We start from the raw sequence: 20,741 nt of genomic DNA, 5'->3' as shown, positions 1-20,741 counted from the left end.
GAGCCCCAGTGGGTGCCATCTATGTGGTCAGTGAGCACATCACAGCGAGGCCTGTGTCCAGTACACTGTCTCACCCCAGCCACTCTGCTGCCAGCTGCTCCTTCCTGCTAACTCTGCCAACCATCCGCGTGGGCACAGCTGATGGCAAAGGGAGTGACCAGTACAAACTATCTGGGCTGAACACAACACAACACATAGTTAAAAACCGACAGGTCAAAACCGGCTTCGGGAGGGTGGTTCAAGAAGGGCCGTCTGTGGGTGGCAGTGTCCCCATTTTCCCACAGAGCCCAGGATAAAGGAGCCTTCATTCCCTGACAGCCTCCTTGACCAATCCCAAAATCTCCAAACCTTCCCGTCCTGAATCTCCTTCAGTTATCGACCATTCATCGACACTGGAAATGACGGCAGATAGTCACGCTGTTCGTAAATCCCTGTTATAGCTGAAATCCAAAGGGGAGGAAACAGGGCAATAGGATATGCCCAGGGACAAGATGACAGGCCGCACAGGCCGCACAGGCTGCACAGGCCGCACTCCTGAGGGGACTTGGAAAAAAGGAATAGTCCAGGTTTGGACTGCTCAACTTGGAAATAATTGAAATGCTAATATTCTTGTGCAGGAAAGGCCAGTTGCAATTCATGTGCAGTGGAACAGAATGGAAGATCTGTATCTAACCCTGTGCTGTCCCTGTCCTGGGAGTGTTTGATTGGGACAGTGTAGAGGAAGCTTTACTCTGTATCTAACCCCGTGCTGTCCCTGTCCTGGGAGTGTTTGATGGGGACAGTGTAGAGGGAGCTTTACTCTGTATCTAACCCCGTGCCGTCCCTGTCCTGGGAGTGTTTGATGGGGACAGTGTAGAGGAAGCTTTACTCTGTATCTAACCCCGTGCTCTCCCTGTCCTGGGAGTGTTTGATGGGGACAGTAATGAGGGAGGTTTACTCTGTATCTAACCCCGTGCTGTCCCAGTCCTGGGAGTGTTTGATGGGGACAGTGTAGAGAGGGATTTACTCTGTATCTAACCCCGTGCTGTCCCAGTCCTGTGGGTGTAGAGAGAGCTTTACTCTGTTACAGGATCAGTTTGTTGATGGGTAATGATCCCCTTGAACCTTACCTTCAAACCCGGAATGCGGTGCACTGTACGCTGCAAGGCAATAACAACACAAGGATCAATGGAATAAGATTCTCATCTGTTCACTGAGTCTTTAACAATGTGGAGACGTTAGTGCTGGCTGTGGAATTCAGGAACTTATGCCTGTGCTGTGTCCGTAATGAGCATCTTACAATGAGAGGGCACAGGTTTAATGTGACTGGCAAAGGAACCAACCATGCCATGAGAAACGCCCGTTCCCGTGGTGACGGTTTGGAATGCACTGCCTGGGAACTGCGGTGGATGCAGCTTTACTTGAGGCCTCCAGGAGGTAAGGTTTTAGAAATATTGACAAAGTCCAGGGGAAAGGGCAGGAGAAATGAAAGGGCCAGTACAGACACGATGGGCCAAACTGCCACCGGGTGCTTCACTATCCTTCTGTGAGTCTGTGAGAGGAGCCACTCCTCTCTGGAGACAGCTTTCTAAGTTGGGGATTGAGGAACACACTGGGGGACCTGACTGAGGATTAGCAACAGGAAACCAGCCAGGTTCAACTGCAGGAAGATCTCAACAATATCCAGCCTTGGGATGGCAAGTGGCCTTTTGCATTCACACTCTATAATGACCATCTCCAACATGAGAAAACGTAACCATCACCCCTTGATATTCAATAGCATTACCTTAATTGAAACCCCATTACCAATATCCTGGAGTTACAAATACCAGGAACTGAATTGGATTCACAATTAAACACAGTGACCACAAGAGCAGGTCAGAGGCCAGGAATCCTGCAGCAAGTAACTCACCTCCTAACTCCCCAAAGCCTGTCCACCAGCTACAAGGCACAAGCCAGGAGGGTGATGGAATACTCCCCACTTGCCTGGATGGGTGCAGCTCCAACAACACTGAAGAAGCTTGACACCATCCAGGACAAAGCAGCTCACTTGATTGGTACCACATCCACAGATATCCCCTCCCTCCACCACCAATGCTCAGTAACAGCAGTGTGTACGTGCTACAAGATGCGCAGCAGAAATTCACCAAAGATCCTCAGACAGCACCTTCCAAACCCACAACCACTTCCATCTAGAAGGACAAGGGGAGCAGATACATGGGAACACCACCCCCTGCAGGTTCCCCTCCAAGTCACTCACCATCCTGACTTGGAAATATATCGCCGTTCCTTCACTGTTGCTGGGTCACAATCCTGGAATTCCCTCCCTCAGGGCATTGTGGGTCAACCCACAGCACATGGACTGCAGCGGTTCAAAAAGGCAGCTCACCCCCACCTTCTCAAGGGGCAACTAGGGACGGGCAATAAGTGCTGGGCCCAGCCAGTGACACCCACGTTATGTGAATGAATAAAAAAATCCCCAGTTGCATTCGGAACCAATCATGGCATCCCCTTGAGAGAAATGGCTGCCAAACGTCAAATGTATCCGGGCAGAGTTTGTAAATACAGGTGGCATAAGTAGAGAGAACTTCCTACTCCATGGTGGAGAGGAAGGATTGCAGACAATTTTATGACACTTAAGCCTGATCAAAATTATGATAAACTCAACAGAATGATGCTATAATGCGCTACTGGAGTTCTTTTTGAATGATGCTCCTGTGATGTGCCCTGGAACATGTGTTTGACCATGCTGTTAAAGGTGAGGTTTTGCGGTACGTGTGGAGGTAAGGCTGCTGGATTTTACGGTTCACGTACCTTCTCCCGTGGAATGAGCTCGAAGGCAGCCAGCAGTTCCCCTGCATTTCTGTTGCCTCTTCTCACTGGATACCACGCCAATCTTGGGGAGGGTTCAAGGCATGGTCTGCAGATACATCGCCCCATGAACTCATCAGCCCCCTGGGGGAGTGGGGGGAAGAGAGAGAGAGAGATCGATAAGGGAAATAAACATATTCGTCCACTTGCCCATTCTGTTCCTTGCTGTACTCTTGGAATGTAGGAACAGGAGTAGGCCATTCAGCCCCTCGAGCCTGTTCCATCTTTCAATGCAATCCTGGCTATGTGTGGCCAATCTCCATATACCCACCTTTGACCCATATCCCTTTGCTTAACAAAAAAAAAGACCAATCTCAGATTTAAAATTAACAACCAATCCAACATCCAAAGCCCTTTGTGGAAGAGAGTTCCAATCCTCTCCCCTACCTTGTGTAGAGAAGTGCTTTCTTACATCCCTCCTGAACGCTCTGGCCCTAATCCTCAGACTCTGCCCCCTCGTTCCACAATCCCTGACCCATGGAAACAGTTTATCTTTAGCTACCCTGTCCTTTCCTATTGAGTTCTTTCGGGCTTCAATTATATCACCCCTTATCCTTCTAAATTCCAGAGAAAACAGGCCTAATTTGTATAATCTCCCCTCATAACATAGCCCCGAAAGTCCAAACATCATTCTTGTAATTTCTTGTAAATTTACATTATATTCCCTCCAAGGCCAATCTACCCTTCCCAAGGAGTGGTGCCCAGATCTGCCCACAGTGGTGGGAAACCAGTGTTTTGTATAAATGCAGCATAACTTCACCGTCCTTGCACTCCAGTCGTCTAGATATAAAAGCCAGCATTTCGAGATTATTTGTGACATTATAAAGAGCCAGGCACCTGAACCCCCAAATCTTGCTGGGGATCCACTGTATTTATTTTGTATAGAATACACTGTGGAAACAGGCCCTTCAGCCCCACAAGCCCACACTGACCCTCTGAAGAGTAACCCACCCAGACCCATTCCCCTATGCTATATTTACTCCTAACTCATGCACCTAGCCTACACACCCCTGAACACTATAGGCAACTTAGCATGGCCAATTCACCTGACCTGCACATCTTTGGACAGTGAGAGGGAACCCACGGGGAGAATATGCAAACTGTACACAGTCAGTCACCTGAGGCTGGAATCGAACCTGGGTCCCTGGTGCTGTGAGGAAGCAGCGCTAACCACTGAGCCACCGTGCTGCCCATATTTAGTTCATACCATCCAGAAAGAACCCTGATCTATTTTACCAGCTCCTGAAAGAGCTACCCAGCTGGTCCCACGCTTCAGCCCTATTTCCGTAGCCCTCTAACTTCATCCCATTGTAATATATACCCAGCTTCCTTTTGAACCCTCCGATGGAATCCGCCTCCCCTACTCCAAATCCCAACAACTCCCTGAGGGATGAAGCTTCTCCTCATCTCACTCCTAGCTCGCTTGCAGACAGTCTTGAAACCGTGGGCCCTAGTTACTGACTTACCAACTATAGAAACAGAATATCTTTCTTTAGTCTGTCAAAATTGTTCATAATCGTGACCGCCTCAATAAAGTCGCCTCTGAATTTTCACTGCTCCAAGGAGAATATGCACAGTCTCTCTAATATTTCCTTGTTTCTAAAATTCCTTATTCCTGGTTCTAATCACCATTTTAATAAACCCTCCTTTCCTGTGGCATCACATCAACTGTTTTCTGAATGTACAACATGCACAGCACCACCCTCAGCCTGTGTCACCTCGTCCTTGACAAAGCCATGTTGGCTGTCTAGTGCTAGTTTTTCTCTCACTGTATATCCAGTATTATGGCCTCCTTCCATCGGTTTTCCCATGATTGATGTAAAGGTCTGTACTTTCCTAGGTTACCATTTGTCCCTTTCTTAAACAACAGTGCCACATTCCCATATCCCCCATCTCCCCCAGGACTAATCCTGTGTTCAGAGAGGCCTGGAAAATTTCTGTCAACAACTCTGCAACTTGCTCCCTTACTCAGTGACCTGACTGCATCCCATCTGGGCCTGGCAACTTCTCTACCTGGGAGTGCTGCCAGCCTTGTTAGCACCTCTTCTTTATCCCTCCCTGTACTACTCAGTTACTCAACCCCCACATTTTCAACTGGGCCACTGTCACCACCTTGAATATTATTCCATGAAGCAAACTGTCTGTTCGTGAACTCATTATTTTGATGATTGCCTGTTATTGTGCCAGAGGTTTAAGGATAACAGGTACATGGAAAAAGGACTGTGGACAAGTTCCCCTCCCAGCTACTCACCATCCTGACTTGAAAGTTTATCATCGCTCTTTCACTGTCACGGGGTCAAGATCCTGGAATTCCCTCCCTCAGGGCATTGTGGGTCAACCCACAGCACATGGACTGCAGCGGTTCAAGAAGGCAGCCCACCCCCACCTTCTCAAGGGGCAACTAGGGACAGGCAATAAATCCTGGCCCATCTGGTACAGATGCAACTCCTGGTGAACACGTGGAACCCCAGAGTTCTCCCGCTGTGATCTAACAGTGGCTCGATACCAGGGTGAAGGAAGATGGTGAACACACTTTTTCACTGCTGCATTCCCCTAATTCCATTGTCAGCCTCTGGCTGGGCAAGCGGGAAATTCCTCTCGGAGCAAGGAGGCAATCTATTACTTCACCGTTGACACATGCACTGTGCTCCCGCCCGGTTTGAAGCTGTCTCGGTGCCTGGCTGTAACCGGTGTTTCACCGACACTGTGGTGCCGTCAGACGGAACACTGAGACCGTGGCCAACCGTCACTTAGTAAACACGCTGTGGCGGGGAATTTGGAAAATGTAGAAAAATAACATGGAGATCTTTGCTTCAAGAAATTCCTCCGAGTGGTTACACGTTGCTGCCAATTCACCGGAATATTTAAAAAATACAAAGGTTGAGATTCCAGAACGTACGTTCACTGGCTGAGATGCTTCCAAAATATTTATAACAGCTGATCCAATGCTGTTAGGATGGGAATTCCAACAGTTTGATCCAGAAACAGTGAAGGAATGGATGATATGACTTTACAATAGGAAAGGTTTAGAGGGATATGGGCTAAATGCAAGCAAGTGGAAGTATTTAGTTTGGAAAACTTGGGCAGTGTGGATGAGATAGACTGAAGGGTCTGTTTCGGTGCTGTATTATTCTATGCTTACGACTCTATGATATATTTCCAAGTCAAGATGGTGAGTAGCTGGGAGGGGAATTTACAGGGGATGGTGCTCCCATGTATCAGCTGCCTTTGTCCTACTGGATGGAAGTGGTCCTGGGTTTGGGAGGTGCTGTCTGAGGATCTTTGGTGAATTCCTACTGCACATCTTGTAGACAGTACACACTGTTGTTACTGAGCGTCAGTGGTGGAGGGAGGGGGTGTTTGTGGATGTGGTGCCAATCAAGTGGGCTGCTTTGTCCCGGATGGTGTTGAGCTTCTTGAGTGAATACCACAGTGCCAGCAGCTCTGGGGAGACAGTACATGACCAGGGGATGGTAATAGTGGTCTGGGTCATTGTCAAGGTGTAGTTCTGTGATTAGGACTACGTCAGGCTGTTCTGAGAGACAGCTCTCCCAATCTTGACACAAATCTCTTAACCATGTAGTTTGGCCATTTCAGAGGGGAGCTGGGGCTCAACCACAATGGGGAGGTGATGGCCTAGTGGCATTATTGCTGGGCTATTACTGTAGCAAGCCAGGCAATGTTCTGGGGATCTGGGTTCAAATCCTGCTACGGCAGATGGTGAAATGTGAATTGGATTAAAATCTGGGGATTGAAAATCTAACGATGACTGATTATCAGGAAAATCCCTTCTGGCTCACTGAAGCCCTTTAGGCCTGGTCTGGCCTACATTTGACTCCAGCCCCACAACCAATGTGGGTGACTCTGAAATGCCCCCTGGCAATGGGAAATAAATACAACAGTGCCCTGATCCCATGAATAAATTAAAATTGGTGCAGGTTAGTCGTCACAGGCCAGACCAGGGAAAGGTGGCAGGTTACTTACTCCAAAAGGATGTTAGAGGAGGAAGTGAGGGCTGCAGATGCTGGAGATCAGAGCTGAAAATGTGTTGCTGGAAAAGCGCAGCAGGTCAGGCAGCATCCAAGGAACAGGAGATTCGATGTTTCGGGCATTTCCTGATGAAGGGCTTATGCCTGAAACGTCGAATTTCCTGTTCCTTGGATGCTTCCTGACCTGCTGCGCTTTTCCAGCAACACATTTTCAGCTCGAAAAGGATGTTACTCAACCAGATGGGCTTTTCCAACGATCAGTCATGATGAGATAGTCATCTTTAAACAAACGCAACATTGAATTCTGTTCTGAAGAAGGGTCACTGTGTTTCTCTCTGCACAGATGCTGCCAATTATTTTTTTTCTCTCTCTGTGTTTCAGATTTCCAGCATCTATCATTTTACTTCAGCGTCAGAAATGGTGGAGTTTCATTTCCAGTGCACTCAGCCCTTGAGGTGTCACAGGTTTCAGTGCTTTGTTTGTGAAGCTAGGTTGGAGAGGTTGGAAGTGTTTTCATCGAACAGGATAAAGTGAGGAGGAGATTTGATTTGAAAGACGTTTTCAAGATCACGAGGGGCCTAGACAGAGGACCTGTGTAAGAAGCCCTTCTCCTGTCCTGGTGAAACAGTCTAAAGGGGCTGAATGGCCTTCCCTATGGCTACATAACAGGCCAAATTAACTCTGCAATTTTCTGTGTGATACAAAGCGATATAAATAACACTGATCACCAGGCTTACATAGGTGTCGTGGTCATACAACTCAACCACAATGTTCGGAGGGTTATTGGTGGTGATGTTGGAATCGCTGAAAATCTCCACTTCATGGAAGATGAGCGTCTGGTCCCAGGTCGGGTTCAAGGTGCCTTTCATTGTCACGGTCGCTTGGCTTTGGTGCAGGAATGAGACAATGGCGTATGGGTCTGTAACGAGAAGATAAAGAGCCAAGTGAGTTTACACATGGAACCCTCAACCCAAACAGACAGAGTTGGTTTACTTTAATTCATGCCTGGGAAATGGGTGTCATTGGCTGGTCCAACCTTTATTGTACATCCCTAGTTGCCCCTTGAGAAGGTGGGGGTGAGCTGCCTTCTTGAACTGCTGGAGTCCATTGGGGGTGGGTTGACCCACAACGCCCTTAGGGAGGGAATACCAGGATTCTGACCCAGCAATAGTGAAGGAACGGCAAAATATTTCCAAGTGAGTGGCTTAGAGGGGAACTTGCAGGTGGTGGTGTTCCCAAGTATCTACTGCCCTTGTCCTTCTAGATGGAAGTAGATCATGGGTTTAGAACATAGAACATAGACCATTACAGCGCAATACAGGCCTTGATATTGTGCTGAGCTATGGAACCAATCTGAAGCCCATCTAACCTACACTATTCCATTTTCATCCATATGCCTATTCAATGACTATTTAAATGCCCTTAAAGTTGGTGAGTCTACTATTGGTGCAGGCAGATCATTCCAGCCCCTCACTATTCTCTGTATAAAGAAACTACCCCTGACATCTGTCCTACATCTATCACCTCTCAATTTACAGCCGGGTCCCTTGTGCTAGCCATCACCATCCAAGGAAAAAGGCTCTCACTGTCCACCCTATCTAACCCTATGATTACCTTATATGTCTCAATTAAGTCACATCTTAATGTTTTTCTCTCTAATGAAAACAGCCTCAAGTTCCTCAGCCTTTCCTTGTAAGACCTCCCCTCCATATCAGGCAACATCCTAGTAAATCTCCTCTGCACCCTTTCCAAAGCTTCCACATCCTTCTCATAATGCAGTGACCAGAACTGTACACAATACTCCAAGTGCAGACGCACCAGAGTTATGCAAAGCTGTGGCATGACCTCATGATTCCGAAACTCAATCCCTCTACCAATGAAAGCTAACACACTGTATGCCTTCTTAACAACCCTGTCAGCCTGGGTGGCAACTTTCAAGGATGTACGTACATGGACACAGAGATCTCCCTGCTCAAAAGAGAAAGTGCTAGTTTTGACAAAGGGTCAGTTCGACTCGAAACGTCAGCTCTTTTCTCCCCTTACAGATGCTGCCAGACCTGCTGAGATTTTCCAGCATTTTCTCTTTTGGTTTCAGATTTCAGCATCCGCAGTAATTTGCTTTGATCTCTCTGCTCATCTACACTACCAAGAATCTTCCCATTAGCCCAGTACTCTGCATTCCTGTTATTCCTTCCAAAGTGAATCACCTCCCACTTTTCCACTATAAACTCCATTTGCCACCTCTCAGCCCAGCTCTGCAGCTTATCTATGTCCCTCTGTAACCTACAACATCCTTCGGCACTATCCACAACTCGACTGACCTTAGTGTAATTTGCAAATTTACTAACCCATCCTTCTACACCTACATCTAGGCCATTTATAAAAATGACAAACAGCAGTGGACCCCAAACAAATCCATGTGGCATCCCACTAGTAACTGAACTCCAGGATGACTATTTCCCATCAACCACTACCCTCTGCTTCTTTCAGCTCGCCGATTTCTGATCTAAACCACTAAATATCACGCAATCCAATGTCTCCATATTTTCTACGATAGCCTACCATGGGGAACCTTATCAAAAATCTTACTAAAATCCATATACACTGCATCAACTGCTTTACCCTCATTCACATGTTTGGTCACCTTCTCAAAGAACTCAATAAGGTTTGTGAGGCACAACCTATCCTTCACAAAACCGTGTTGACTATCCCTAATCAACTTATTCCTTTCTAGATAATTATAAACCCTATCTCTTATAACCCTTTCCAATACTTTACCCACAACCAAAGTAGGGCTCACTGGTCTACAATTTCCAGGGTTGTCTCTACTCCCCTTTAGATTAAATCCCCTACAGTGTGGAAACAGGCCCTTTGGCCCAACCAGTCCACACCGACTCTCCGAAGAGTAACCCACCCAGACCCATTTCCCTCTGACTAATGCATCTCACACTATGGGCAATTTAGCATGGCCAATTCACCATGACCTGCGCATCTTTGTGACTGTGGGAGGAAACTCACGCAGACACAGGGAGAATGTGCAAACTCCACACAGACAGTTGCCCAGGGCTGGAATCGAACCTGGGACCCTGGTGCTGTGAGGCAGCAGTGCTAACCACTGAGCCGCCATGCCGCCCCCTTCTTGAATAAGGGGACAACATTTGCTATCCTCCAGTTGTCTGGCACTACTCCTGCAGACAATGACGACATAAAGACCAAAGGAAAAGGTTCTGCAATCCCCTCCCCAGCTTCTCAGAGAATCCGCAGATAAATCCCATCTGGCCCAGGGGACTTATTTACTTTTACACTTTCAGAATTGCTAACACCTCCTCCTTATGAACTTCAATCCCACCTAGTCTAGTAGCCTGTATCTCTGTACTCTCCTCAACCACATTGACTTTTTCTAGTATGAATACTGATGAAAAGTATTCATTGAGCACTTCACTCATCTCCTCTGACTCCACACGCGACTTCCCACTACTATGTTTAATCGGCCCTCATCATACTCTCGTCATTCTTTTATTCCTTGGGGTTTGGAAGGTGTTGTTAAAATGACTATGGTGACAACGTCTCTCATTGGGATTCCATTATTAAGAAAGTAATAACAGGACATTTAAAAAGTCAAAAAGCAACCCATCAGAGTCAGCAAGATTCTATGAAGGGTAAATCATGTTTGACTAATTTGCTGGAGTTCTTTGAAGATGTAAATAGTATAGACAATGAGAATCCAGTACATCTAGAATTCCAGAAGGCATTCCAGCACACAAACTACACTTTGCACTGTATGTCAGTACATATGGCAATAATAAATTATTAAGGTGTGGTACAAATAGTTCAGACACAAGATAAGATCACATGGGATATGGGTAATTTATTAGCTTGGACAGAGAATAAGACCATAAGAAGGCCATTCGGCCTCTCAAGCTTGCTTGGCCACTCTGTAGGGCCATGGCTGATCCAATATTCCTCACACCCATTTTCCTGCCCTTTCCCTCCAACCCTTGATTCCCCGACTGATCAAGAATCTCTCTCAGCCTTAAACATACACGTGGACTCTCCCCCTACAGCTTTCTCTGTGGCAAGGAGTTCCAAAGACTCACGACCCTCTGAGAGAAGAGGTTCCTCCTCATCTCAGTCTTAAATTGGTGCCTCTTTATCCTGAGACTGTGCCCTCTGGTCCTAGACTGTTCCACGTGAGGAAACATTCTCTCAGCATTGACCCTTCAGAGTCCAATATGTTTCAATGCAATCACCTCTCATTCCTCTAAACTCCAGTGAGTAGAATTCCAACCTGTTTAATCTTTGGTCTTAATACAGTCTCTCCATACCAGGGATCATCCTAATGAACCTTCTCTGAATTGTCTCCAATGAAATATCATTCCCTTAAATACGGAAGGAACACTGCTCACAGTACTGCAGATGTGGTCGCACCAGCACCTTGTACAGTTAGAGTAAGACTGTTATACTCCAACCATCTTGAACTCAGGGTGAAGATTTCCGTTAGTCTTCCTGATTCCCTGTGTGCTAACTTTCATTGATTCATGCACAAGTCCCATCCTCATTGTATTGCAGCTCTCTGCAGTTTCTCTCCATTTAAATAATATTCTACTCTTTTGTTCTCTCTTCAATGCCAATATACTACCTTCAACACCATGGACTCTTATAGATTAACCTTTTGTGAGGTAGCTTGTCAAACAGCTTCTGGAAGTCTAAAGACAACACATCGACTGGCTCCCCTCTATCCACTGCGGTCGGGACTTCCTCGAAAAACTCCAGCAAATTACTCACATGATCTCCCTTTCATTCAGCTAAGCTAACTCTGCTTGATTAGATTACAATTTTCCAAATGTTCTGGGGTTAATTCCTCAATAATTGTTTCCAATACTTTACTGACAATAGATGCTCAGCTGATCAGCCTCCAGATACCTGCTTTTTGCCTCCCTCTCGTTGTGAATATTAGTGTTACATTAGCAGTTTTCTATCCTCTGTCACTTCTCCAAAATCCAAACATTATTAGAAAATTATAACTGATGCATCCACTATCTTAGTAGCTCCCTATTTCGGATCCTCAGGTGCAAGCCATCAGGGCCAGGGGATTTGTTTGTCTAGTGATGGTGATGGAACCTAATTCCTCCTCCGTACTGTTTAATATTAATGGAACGCTGAAACCATCTTCTACCGTAAAAACTGATGGAAATTATCTGCTTAATTCCTCTGCCATTTCAAGCATGCAGGTACAGCAGGTAGTGAAGAAGGCTAATAGCATGCTGGCCTTCATAACAAGAGGGATTGAGTATAGAAGCAAAGAGGTCCTTCTGCAGCTGTACAGGGCCCTGGTGAGACCACACCTGGAGTACTGTGTGCATTTCTGGTCCCAAATTTGAGGAAAGACATTCTGGCTATTGAGGGAATGCAGCGTAGGTTCACGAGGTCAACTCCCGGAATGGTGGGACTATCTTATGCTGAAAGATTGGAGTGACTGGGCTTGTATACGCTTGAGTTTAGAAGACTGAGAGGGGATCTGATTGAGACATGTAAGGTTATTAAAGGATTGGACACTCTGGAGGCAGGAAACATGTTTCTGCTGATGGGTGAGTGCCGAACCAGAGGACACAGTTTAAGAATAAGGGATAGGCCACTTAGAACAGAGTTGAGGAGAAACTTCTCCACCCAGAGAGTGGTGGGTGTATGGAATGCTCTGCCCCAGAAGGCTGTGGAGGCCAAGTCTCTGGATACTTTCAAGAAAGAGTTGAATAGGGTTCTTAAGGATAGTGGAATCAAGGGTTGTGGGGATAAGGCAGGAACAGGATACTGATTGAGGATGATCAGCCATGATCATAATGAATGGTGGTGCTGGCTCGAAGGCAGAATGGCCTACTCCTGCACCTATTGTCTATTGTCTATTTTCTTGTTCCCCAAAAACTGTCTCCTCAGATTTATTTTCCAAATAGCCCACGTCCATTTTGACCTCTCCCTTCCTTTATATGTAGTAAAAGAGGCTCTTACTGTCAGTTTTTATATTGCTCTTGTAGTTCATTTTTTTCTCTCTTTATTATCTCTATTGTCTTCCTTTGCTAAATTCTGAATTTATCCCAGTCTTTGGGGCTATCACTGGCTTTGGCCCCATTATCTTGGGGAGGCACGGTGGCTCAGTGGTTAGCACTGCTGCCTCACAGCACCACGGTCCCAGGTTTGATTCCACCCTTGGGTGACTGTCTATGTGGAGTTTGCTCGTTCTCCCAGTGTCTCTGTGGGTTCGCTCCAGTTTCCTCCCACAGTCCAAAGATGTGCAGGTCAGGTGTATTGGCCATGATAGGTTGACTATAGCATGTCAGAGGGAAGTGGGTGGGTTACTGTTCAGAGGGGCCGAAGGGCCTGTTTCCACACTGTAGGGAATTGAATCTATCTGCTTTATCTTTCAATTTAATACTCTCCTTAACTTCCTGGGTTAGTCGTAGTTGGTTTATTTCTATTGTCAAGGAAGAAATAGCAAGGTATCTCGATAAAAATTGCCTTGTCGGGCAGACACAGCATTGGTTGATTAAAGGGACAGGTCATGCTTCACTAATCTTTTGGAATTCTATGAAAACATGACAAACAAGATGGACAACGGGGACCCAGTAGATGTGGAGTATCTAGATTTCCAAAAGGCATTTGACAAGCTGCTGTATAAAAGGCTGTCACATAAGATAAAGATGCAAGGTACTATGGGTAATAAATTAGCACGGATAGAGGATTGGTTAACCAATAGGAAGCGAAGAGTGGGGATAAATGAATGCTATTCTGGTTGGCAATCAGTAACTAGTGGTGTGCCTCAGGGATCAGTGTTGGGACCAGAATTATTGACAACTGACATAGACGATTTGGAGTTGGGGACCATGTGTAGTGTGTTAAGGTTTGCAGATGGCACTAAGATGAGTGGCAGAACACTGTGAAACTTTGCAGAGGAATATAAATAGTTTATCTGAGTGGGCAAAGGTCTGGCAGGTGGACTACAATGTAAATAAGTGTGAAGTCATCTATTTTGGTTGGAATAACAGTACAAAGGATTATTATTTGAATGGTAAGAAGTTGCAGCATGCTGCTGTGCAGAGGGAGCTGGGTGTCTGCAGGTGCAGCAGGTGATTAAGGAGGCAAATGGAATTTTGTCCTTCATTGCTAAAAGGATTGAGTTTAAAAACAGGGAGGTCATGTTGCAGCTGTACAGGATGCTGGTGATGCCACACCTGGAGTACCCTGTGCAGTATTGGTCTCCTTACTTGAGAAAAGATGTCCTGGCACTAGAGGGGGTGCAGAGGAGGTTCACTAGGTTGATTCCGGAGTTGAGGGGGTTGGCTCATGAGGAGAGACTGAACAGACTGGGATTATATTCATTGGAATTCAGAAGAATGAGAGGGGATGTTTTGGAAACATACACAATTATGAAAGGTATAGACTGATATAAGTAGGGAGGATGTTTCCAATGGTGGGTGAAACTAGGACAAGAGGGCATACCCTCAAAATTAGGGGAGCAGATTTCAGACTGAATTGGGAAGCAACATCTTCACCCAGAAGGTTGTGAATCCCTGGAATTCCCTGACCCATATCCCTCCAGACCTTTCCTGTTCACGTACCTATCAGTGTCTTTTAAACTTTGTAACTGTACTTACATCCACCATTCCCTTCATTCTACACACAAACCAATCTCTGTGGAAAAAGGTTTGCCCCCATCTCTTTTTAAATCTCTCTCCTCTCACCTTAAAAATATGCACCCTTGTTTTGAAATTGCCCATCCTACCATTCAGGGCTGAAAATGTGCCGCAGGAGCAGGAGAATCGATGTTTCGGGCATGAGCCCTTCTTCAGGATAGAAGGGCTCATTCCTGAAGAAGGGGTCCTGCCCGAAACGTCGATTCTCCTGCTCCTTGGATGCTGCCTGACCTGCTGCGCTTTTCCATTTTCAGCTCTGATCTCCAGTATCTGCAGTCCTCACTTTCTCCTCGAAGATTTTAACACTACTGCGAATCCTCTGACAAGGATGCCTTCCTTGAAGAAGCTCTCTTCCTCCCTCTACAAGGATTTCAGTGAGTCTCTCTCTCACTGCACCCCCCAGGGCATCTCATCTGCCCTGAAGCTTTTCAGCCACGTTCTCAAACAGACTCGTTACCACAGCCACATCTCCTTCCTCAGCACCTGCCTACGGAACCGACTGATCCTGCACCAACTCCGGACCACGTTCAGACCAACAAAATTTAGACCCAACCAGGACAACCAGTACCTACAACAAATCCGAAGCCTCCAGTAACAGACCTCCCTCTGGATCCTCTGCTCCACGCTTGGCCTCCTCATTCCTGAAGAAGGGCTCATGCCCGAAACGTCGATTCTCCTGCTCCTTGGATGCTGCCTGACCTGCTGCGCTTTTCCAGCAATACCTTTTCAGCTCTGATCTCCAGCATCTGCAGTCCTCACTTTCATCCTACCATTCACCCTATGTACGCCCCTCATGCTTTTATAAGCTTCCAATACAGTCACCTCTCAACCTCCTCGGCTCCAGTGAAAAAGCCTTCTCTGAGGTGTGGTGACCCTCAGGTAAAATTCACCGTCTGTCGTGTCTGTCTCTGATGAGAGAGGGCAGCCCCTTGATTCTCTGGGACATCAGCAACTTACTTGGGCCTGCAACAGTTGTGAAGGGCCCAATGGCCTTGTGCTCCTCAGTAAGATTCCCAGCCGCGGGGTGACAGGGGAAGGAGACCCATGAGAAAGCGTGAAAGGAAAGGTAGGACAGAAGTTGACAAACCGAAGGAGAATGGCTTTTTTAATGAGGAAAGTGTGCCGACTCCTGCCCGAAACGTCGATTCTCCTGTTCCTTGGATGCTGCCTGACCTGCTGCGCTTTTCCAGCAACACATTTTCAAACCGAAGGAGAAACAAGGTGAGCTGGAGACAGAAGGTGTTAAAACTTCACCGTGTGAGAAAGTCATTGACTGTTTCTTTTCATTTCAAAGTTAGGAACCATCAGTGGAAACAAAAACCCTTCTTTTTTCCTGAGGTCATTAGGTTGCTGCTGCAAGAATTTCCAATGGTCCCCACTTGGGCTACTTTTCACAATAAACAAGAATAAATATATCTATATATAAGAACTCTGGCTGGCAGCGGCTACGGAAAGGATCTTGAATGTTACAGCTCGTACAGCGAGCTCTCAATCACTGTCACTCTCTCGAAACCACCAGGAAGAAAAGAGAGCTGTTTAAAAATGGGCATTCTTTCCACAGCCTGTACAGCCTGACCTTTATAACCGACATCACAGCAAGGCCACAACTGGGATTTTCCAGTTCTAAATTGGATCCCCGTCTTCCTTCTCCCCCACAATCTATCCCCCACACCCCACCACCACCATCACCCCCACTACTTCCCCACTGACTCTCGTTTTTGTAACTTTTCCCAGTGCAGCTGTTCATTTCTACATTTGCCTTGTTTTGGTGCTTCGGTCCTCTCTGTGTCTGCACTCCGGCACTACTGTATGTATGTATACATGTGCGCCACACCCTCACACACACACCCACACACACACACCCACACTCACACCCACCCACTCCCCCACCCCCCCCACACACACACACCTACACACACACAGACACACACACACACACACACTCACACCCACACTCACACACACACACAAACACACACACTCACATACAGACACACACACACTCACCCCCCCACACCCACACATTCACACACACACATACACACTCACCCACACACACAGACCCACACACACACACACTCACACACACCCACACACACATACACACTCACCCACACACAGACACACACCCACCCACACACACCCACCCACACACACTCACCCACACACACACACACACAGACCCACACTCACCCACACACACACACACAGACCCACACCCACACACACACACACTCACTCACACACAGACACACACACACCCACACGCGTGCACACACACTCACACACACACTCACCCACACACACACACACTCACCTACACAGACACACACACACACAGACACACATGCTCGCACACACACACACTCACCCACACACACACACACCCACACATACACACCCCCACACACACAGACACACACACATTCACCCACACACACAGACACAGACCCACACACACACCCCACACATACACACACACACTCACAGACACAGACACACACACACACCCCCACACACACACAGACACACACACACTCACACACACACACACACACACCCACACACACTCACACACACACACCCACACTCACACACATACATGCACACACACCCACACATGCCCACACACACTCACACACACACACAAACACACACAGACACACACACAAACACACACACACTCACAGACACACCCACACACACCCACACACACACACTCACACACACACACACTCCCACAAATACACACACACATGTCCACACACACTCACACACACACACAAACACACACACACAGACACACACACAAATCCACACATACTCACAGACACACACAGATACACAGATGCACACCCACACACACACACACACAAACACACTCACAGGCACACACAAACTCACAGACACACACCCACACACATGCACCCACACTCACACACACACATACACACACACCCATGCCTACACACACTCTCACACACACTCACAGACACACACACTCACAGACACACACACACACACAGATACACAGACAGACACACACACACACGCACACACAGACACAGACAGACAGACACACCCACCCACACGTGCACACACACACAGACACACACACAAACACACACACGCACCCACACACAAACACGCACACACGCACACCGCCCCCACACACACACCCACACACATACACACACACACACACACCCACACACACCCATACACCCACATCCACAGACATACACACAGACACACACACCCACACACACGCACCCACATACACATACACACAGACACACACACTCACCCTCACACACACACACACACAGACACAGACACACACACACACTCCCACACAGACACACACACACCCCCACACAGACACACGTACACACACACAGACACACTCACACACAACACACACACACGTACACACACACAAGTACACACACAGCACACAGACACACTCACACACATACACAGCCATACAGACACACTTACATACACACACCCCCACATATACACTCGTACGCACACACAGATACACTCACAGACAACACACACACACACACACACGTACACACACAACACACGCACGGACACACAAAACACACACACAGACACACGTACACGCACAAATCACACAGACACACACACACACCCACACAGAGACACATACAGACACACACACACATATACACACACAACACACACAGATTCACTCACACACAACACACAGACACACACTGACACGCACAGACACACCCACACACACACACACACACATACTCACAGACACACACACGTACACACACACAGACTCACGCACACGCGCACACACACACCCACACACATACACACACCCACACGCACACACACATACAGCTACACACACACACAGACACATAGAACATAGAACATAGAACAATACAGCACAGAACAGGCCCTTCGGCCCACGATGTTGTGCCGAACATCTATCCTAGATTGAGCACCCATCCATGTACCTATCCAATTGCCGCTTAAAGGTCGCCAATGATTCTGACTCTACCACTCCCACGGGCAGCGCATTCCATGCCCCCACCACTCTCTGGGTAAAGAACCCACTCCTGACATCTCCCCTATACCTTCCACCCTTCACCTTAAATTTATGTCCCCTTGTAACACTCTGTTGTACCCGGGGAAAAAGTTTCTGACTGTCTACTCTATCTATTCCTCTGATCATCTTATAAACCTCTATCAAGTCACCCCTCATCCTTCGCCGTTCCAATGAGAAAAGGCCGAGAACTCTCAACCTATCCTCGTACGATCTCCTGATGAAGGGCTTATGCCCGAAACGTCGAATTTCCTATTCCTTGGATGCTGCCTAACCTGCTGTGCTTTAACCAGCAACACATTTGCAGCTATCCTCCATTCCAGGCAACATCCTGGTAAATCTTCTCGGCACCCTCTCCAAAGCTTCCACATCTTTCCTAAAGTGAGGCGACCAGAACTGCACACAGTACTCCAAACGTGGCCTTACCACGGTCCTGTACAGCTGCAACATCACCTCATGACTCTTGAATTCAGTCTCTCTGCTAATGAATGCTAATACACCATAGGCCTTCTTACAAGCTCTATCCACTTGAGGGCAACTTTCAAAGATCTATGTACATAGACCCCAAGATCCCTCTGCTCCTCCACCTGACTAAGAACCCTACCGTTAACCCTGTATTCCGCATTCTTATTTGTTCTTCCAAAATGGACAACCTCACACTTGGCAGGGTTGAACTCCATCTGCCACTCCTCAGCCCAACTCTGCATCATATCTAAGTCCCTTTGCAGCCAACAACAGCCCTCCTCACTGTCCACAACTCCACCAATCTTCGTATCATCTGCAAATTTACTGACCCACCCTTCGACTCCCTTATCCAAGTCATTAATAAAAATTACAAACAGCAGAGGACCCAGAACTGATCCCAGCGGAACTCCACTTGTAACTGGGCTCCAGGCTGAATATTTACCATCTACCACCACTCTCTGACTTCGACCGGTTAGCCAGTTTTCTATCCAATTGGCCAAATTTCCCTCTATCCCATGCCTCCTGACTTTCCGCATAAGCCTACCATGGGGAACCTTATCAAATGCCTTACTAAAATCCACGTACACTACATCCACTGCTCTACCCTCATCCACATGCTTGGTCACCTCCTCAAAGAATTCAATAAGACTTGTAAGGCAAGACCTACCCTTCACAAATCCATGCTGGCTGTCCCTAATCAAGCAGTGTCTTTCCAGATACTCATAAATCCTATCCCTCAGTACCCTTTCCATTACTTTGCCTACCACAGAAGTAAGACTAACTGGCCCGTAATTCCCGGGGTTATCCCTATTCACTTTTTTGAACAGGGGCACAACGGTCCCTCTCGTTTGTAAATACTGAAGAAAAGTACTCGTTCAAGACCTCTCCTATCTCTTCCGACTCAATACACAGTCTCCCACTACTGTCCTTGATCGGACCTACCCTCGTTCTCGTCATTCTCATGTTTCTCACATACGCATAAAATGCCTTGGGGTTATCCTTGATCCTATCCGCCAAGGATTTTTCATGCCCTCTCTTAGCTCTCCTAATCCCTTTCTTCAGGTCCCTTCTGGCTATCCTGTATCCCTCCAACGCTCAGTCTGAACCCTGTTTCCTCAACCTTATGTAAGCCTCCTTCTTCCTCTTTACTAGACATTCAACCTCCCTCGTCAACCAAGGCTCCCTCACACAACCATTTCTTTCCTGCCTGGTAGGTACATACATATCAAGGACACGTCGTATCTGCTCCTTGAAAAAGTTCCACATTTCCACCACATCCTTCCCTGACAGCCTATGCTCCCAACTTATGCTCCTCAAATCCTGTCTTACAGCATCGTATTTACCCTTCCCCCAATTGTAAAATCTACCCTCTCTCCATAACCAAGGTGAAAGTCACAGAATTGTGGTCACCATCACCAAAATGACACACACAAACACCCACACAAAGACACACCCACACACACACACACACACTCACACACACACAGACACACACACACCCACATACACATAGACACACCCACACACACACAGACACACAAACACACGTACACACACAACACACATATGTACACACAGTACACATACACACAACACACACACACACAACACACACGTACACACACGTACACACACAACACACATACGTACACACAGTAC

General features: G+C 47.1%; 1 protein-coding gene across 6 annotated transcripts in view; it reads right to left on the bottom strand.

Annotated features, from left to right (window-relative positions):
- Window positions 1-20,741, bottom strand: part of dysf (dysferlin, limb girdle muscular dystrophy 2B (autosomal recessive)) — a 440,247-nt gene that overhangs the window by 96,628 nt on the left and 322,878 nt on the right. For all 6 annotated transcript variants that reach the window (XM_060835988.1, XM_060835909.1, XM_060836235.1 and 3 more), the window contains 3 exons: window positions 7,577-7,758; window positions 2,794-2,934; window positions 1,110-1,139 (listed from right to left, as the gene is read on the bottom strand). In XM_060835988.1, coding sequence (XP_060691971.1) covers window positions 1,110-1,139; window positions 2,794-2,934; window positions 7,577-7,758 — 353 coding nt within the window. The remainder of the gene's footprint in view (window positions 1-1,109; window positions 1,140-2,793; window positions 2,935-7,576; window positions 7,759-20,741) is intronic.

Source organism: Hemiscyllium ocellatum, chromosome 1 (genome assembly GCF_020745735.1).
Source record: "Hemiscyllium ocellatum isolate sHemOce1 chromosome 1, sHemOce1.pat.X.cur, whole genome shotgun sequence".
NCBI classification, from domain to species: Eukaryota; Metazoa; Chordata; class Chondrichthyes; order Orectolobiformes; family Hemiscylliidae; genus Hemiscyllium; species Hemiscyllium ocellatum.
The sequence above is the reverse complement of the archived record's forward strand: the minus strand, read 5'-3'. Positions and strand labels throughout refer to the sequence as shown.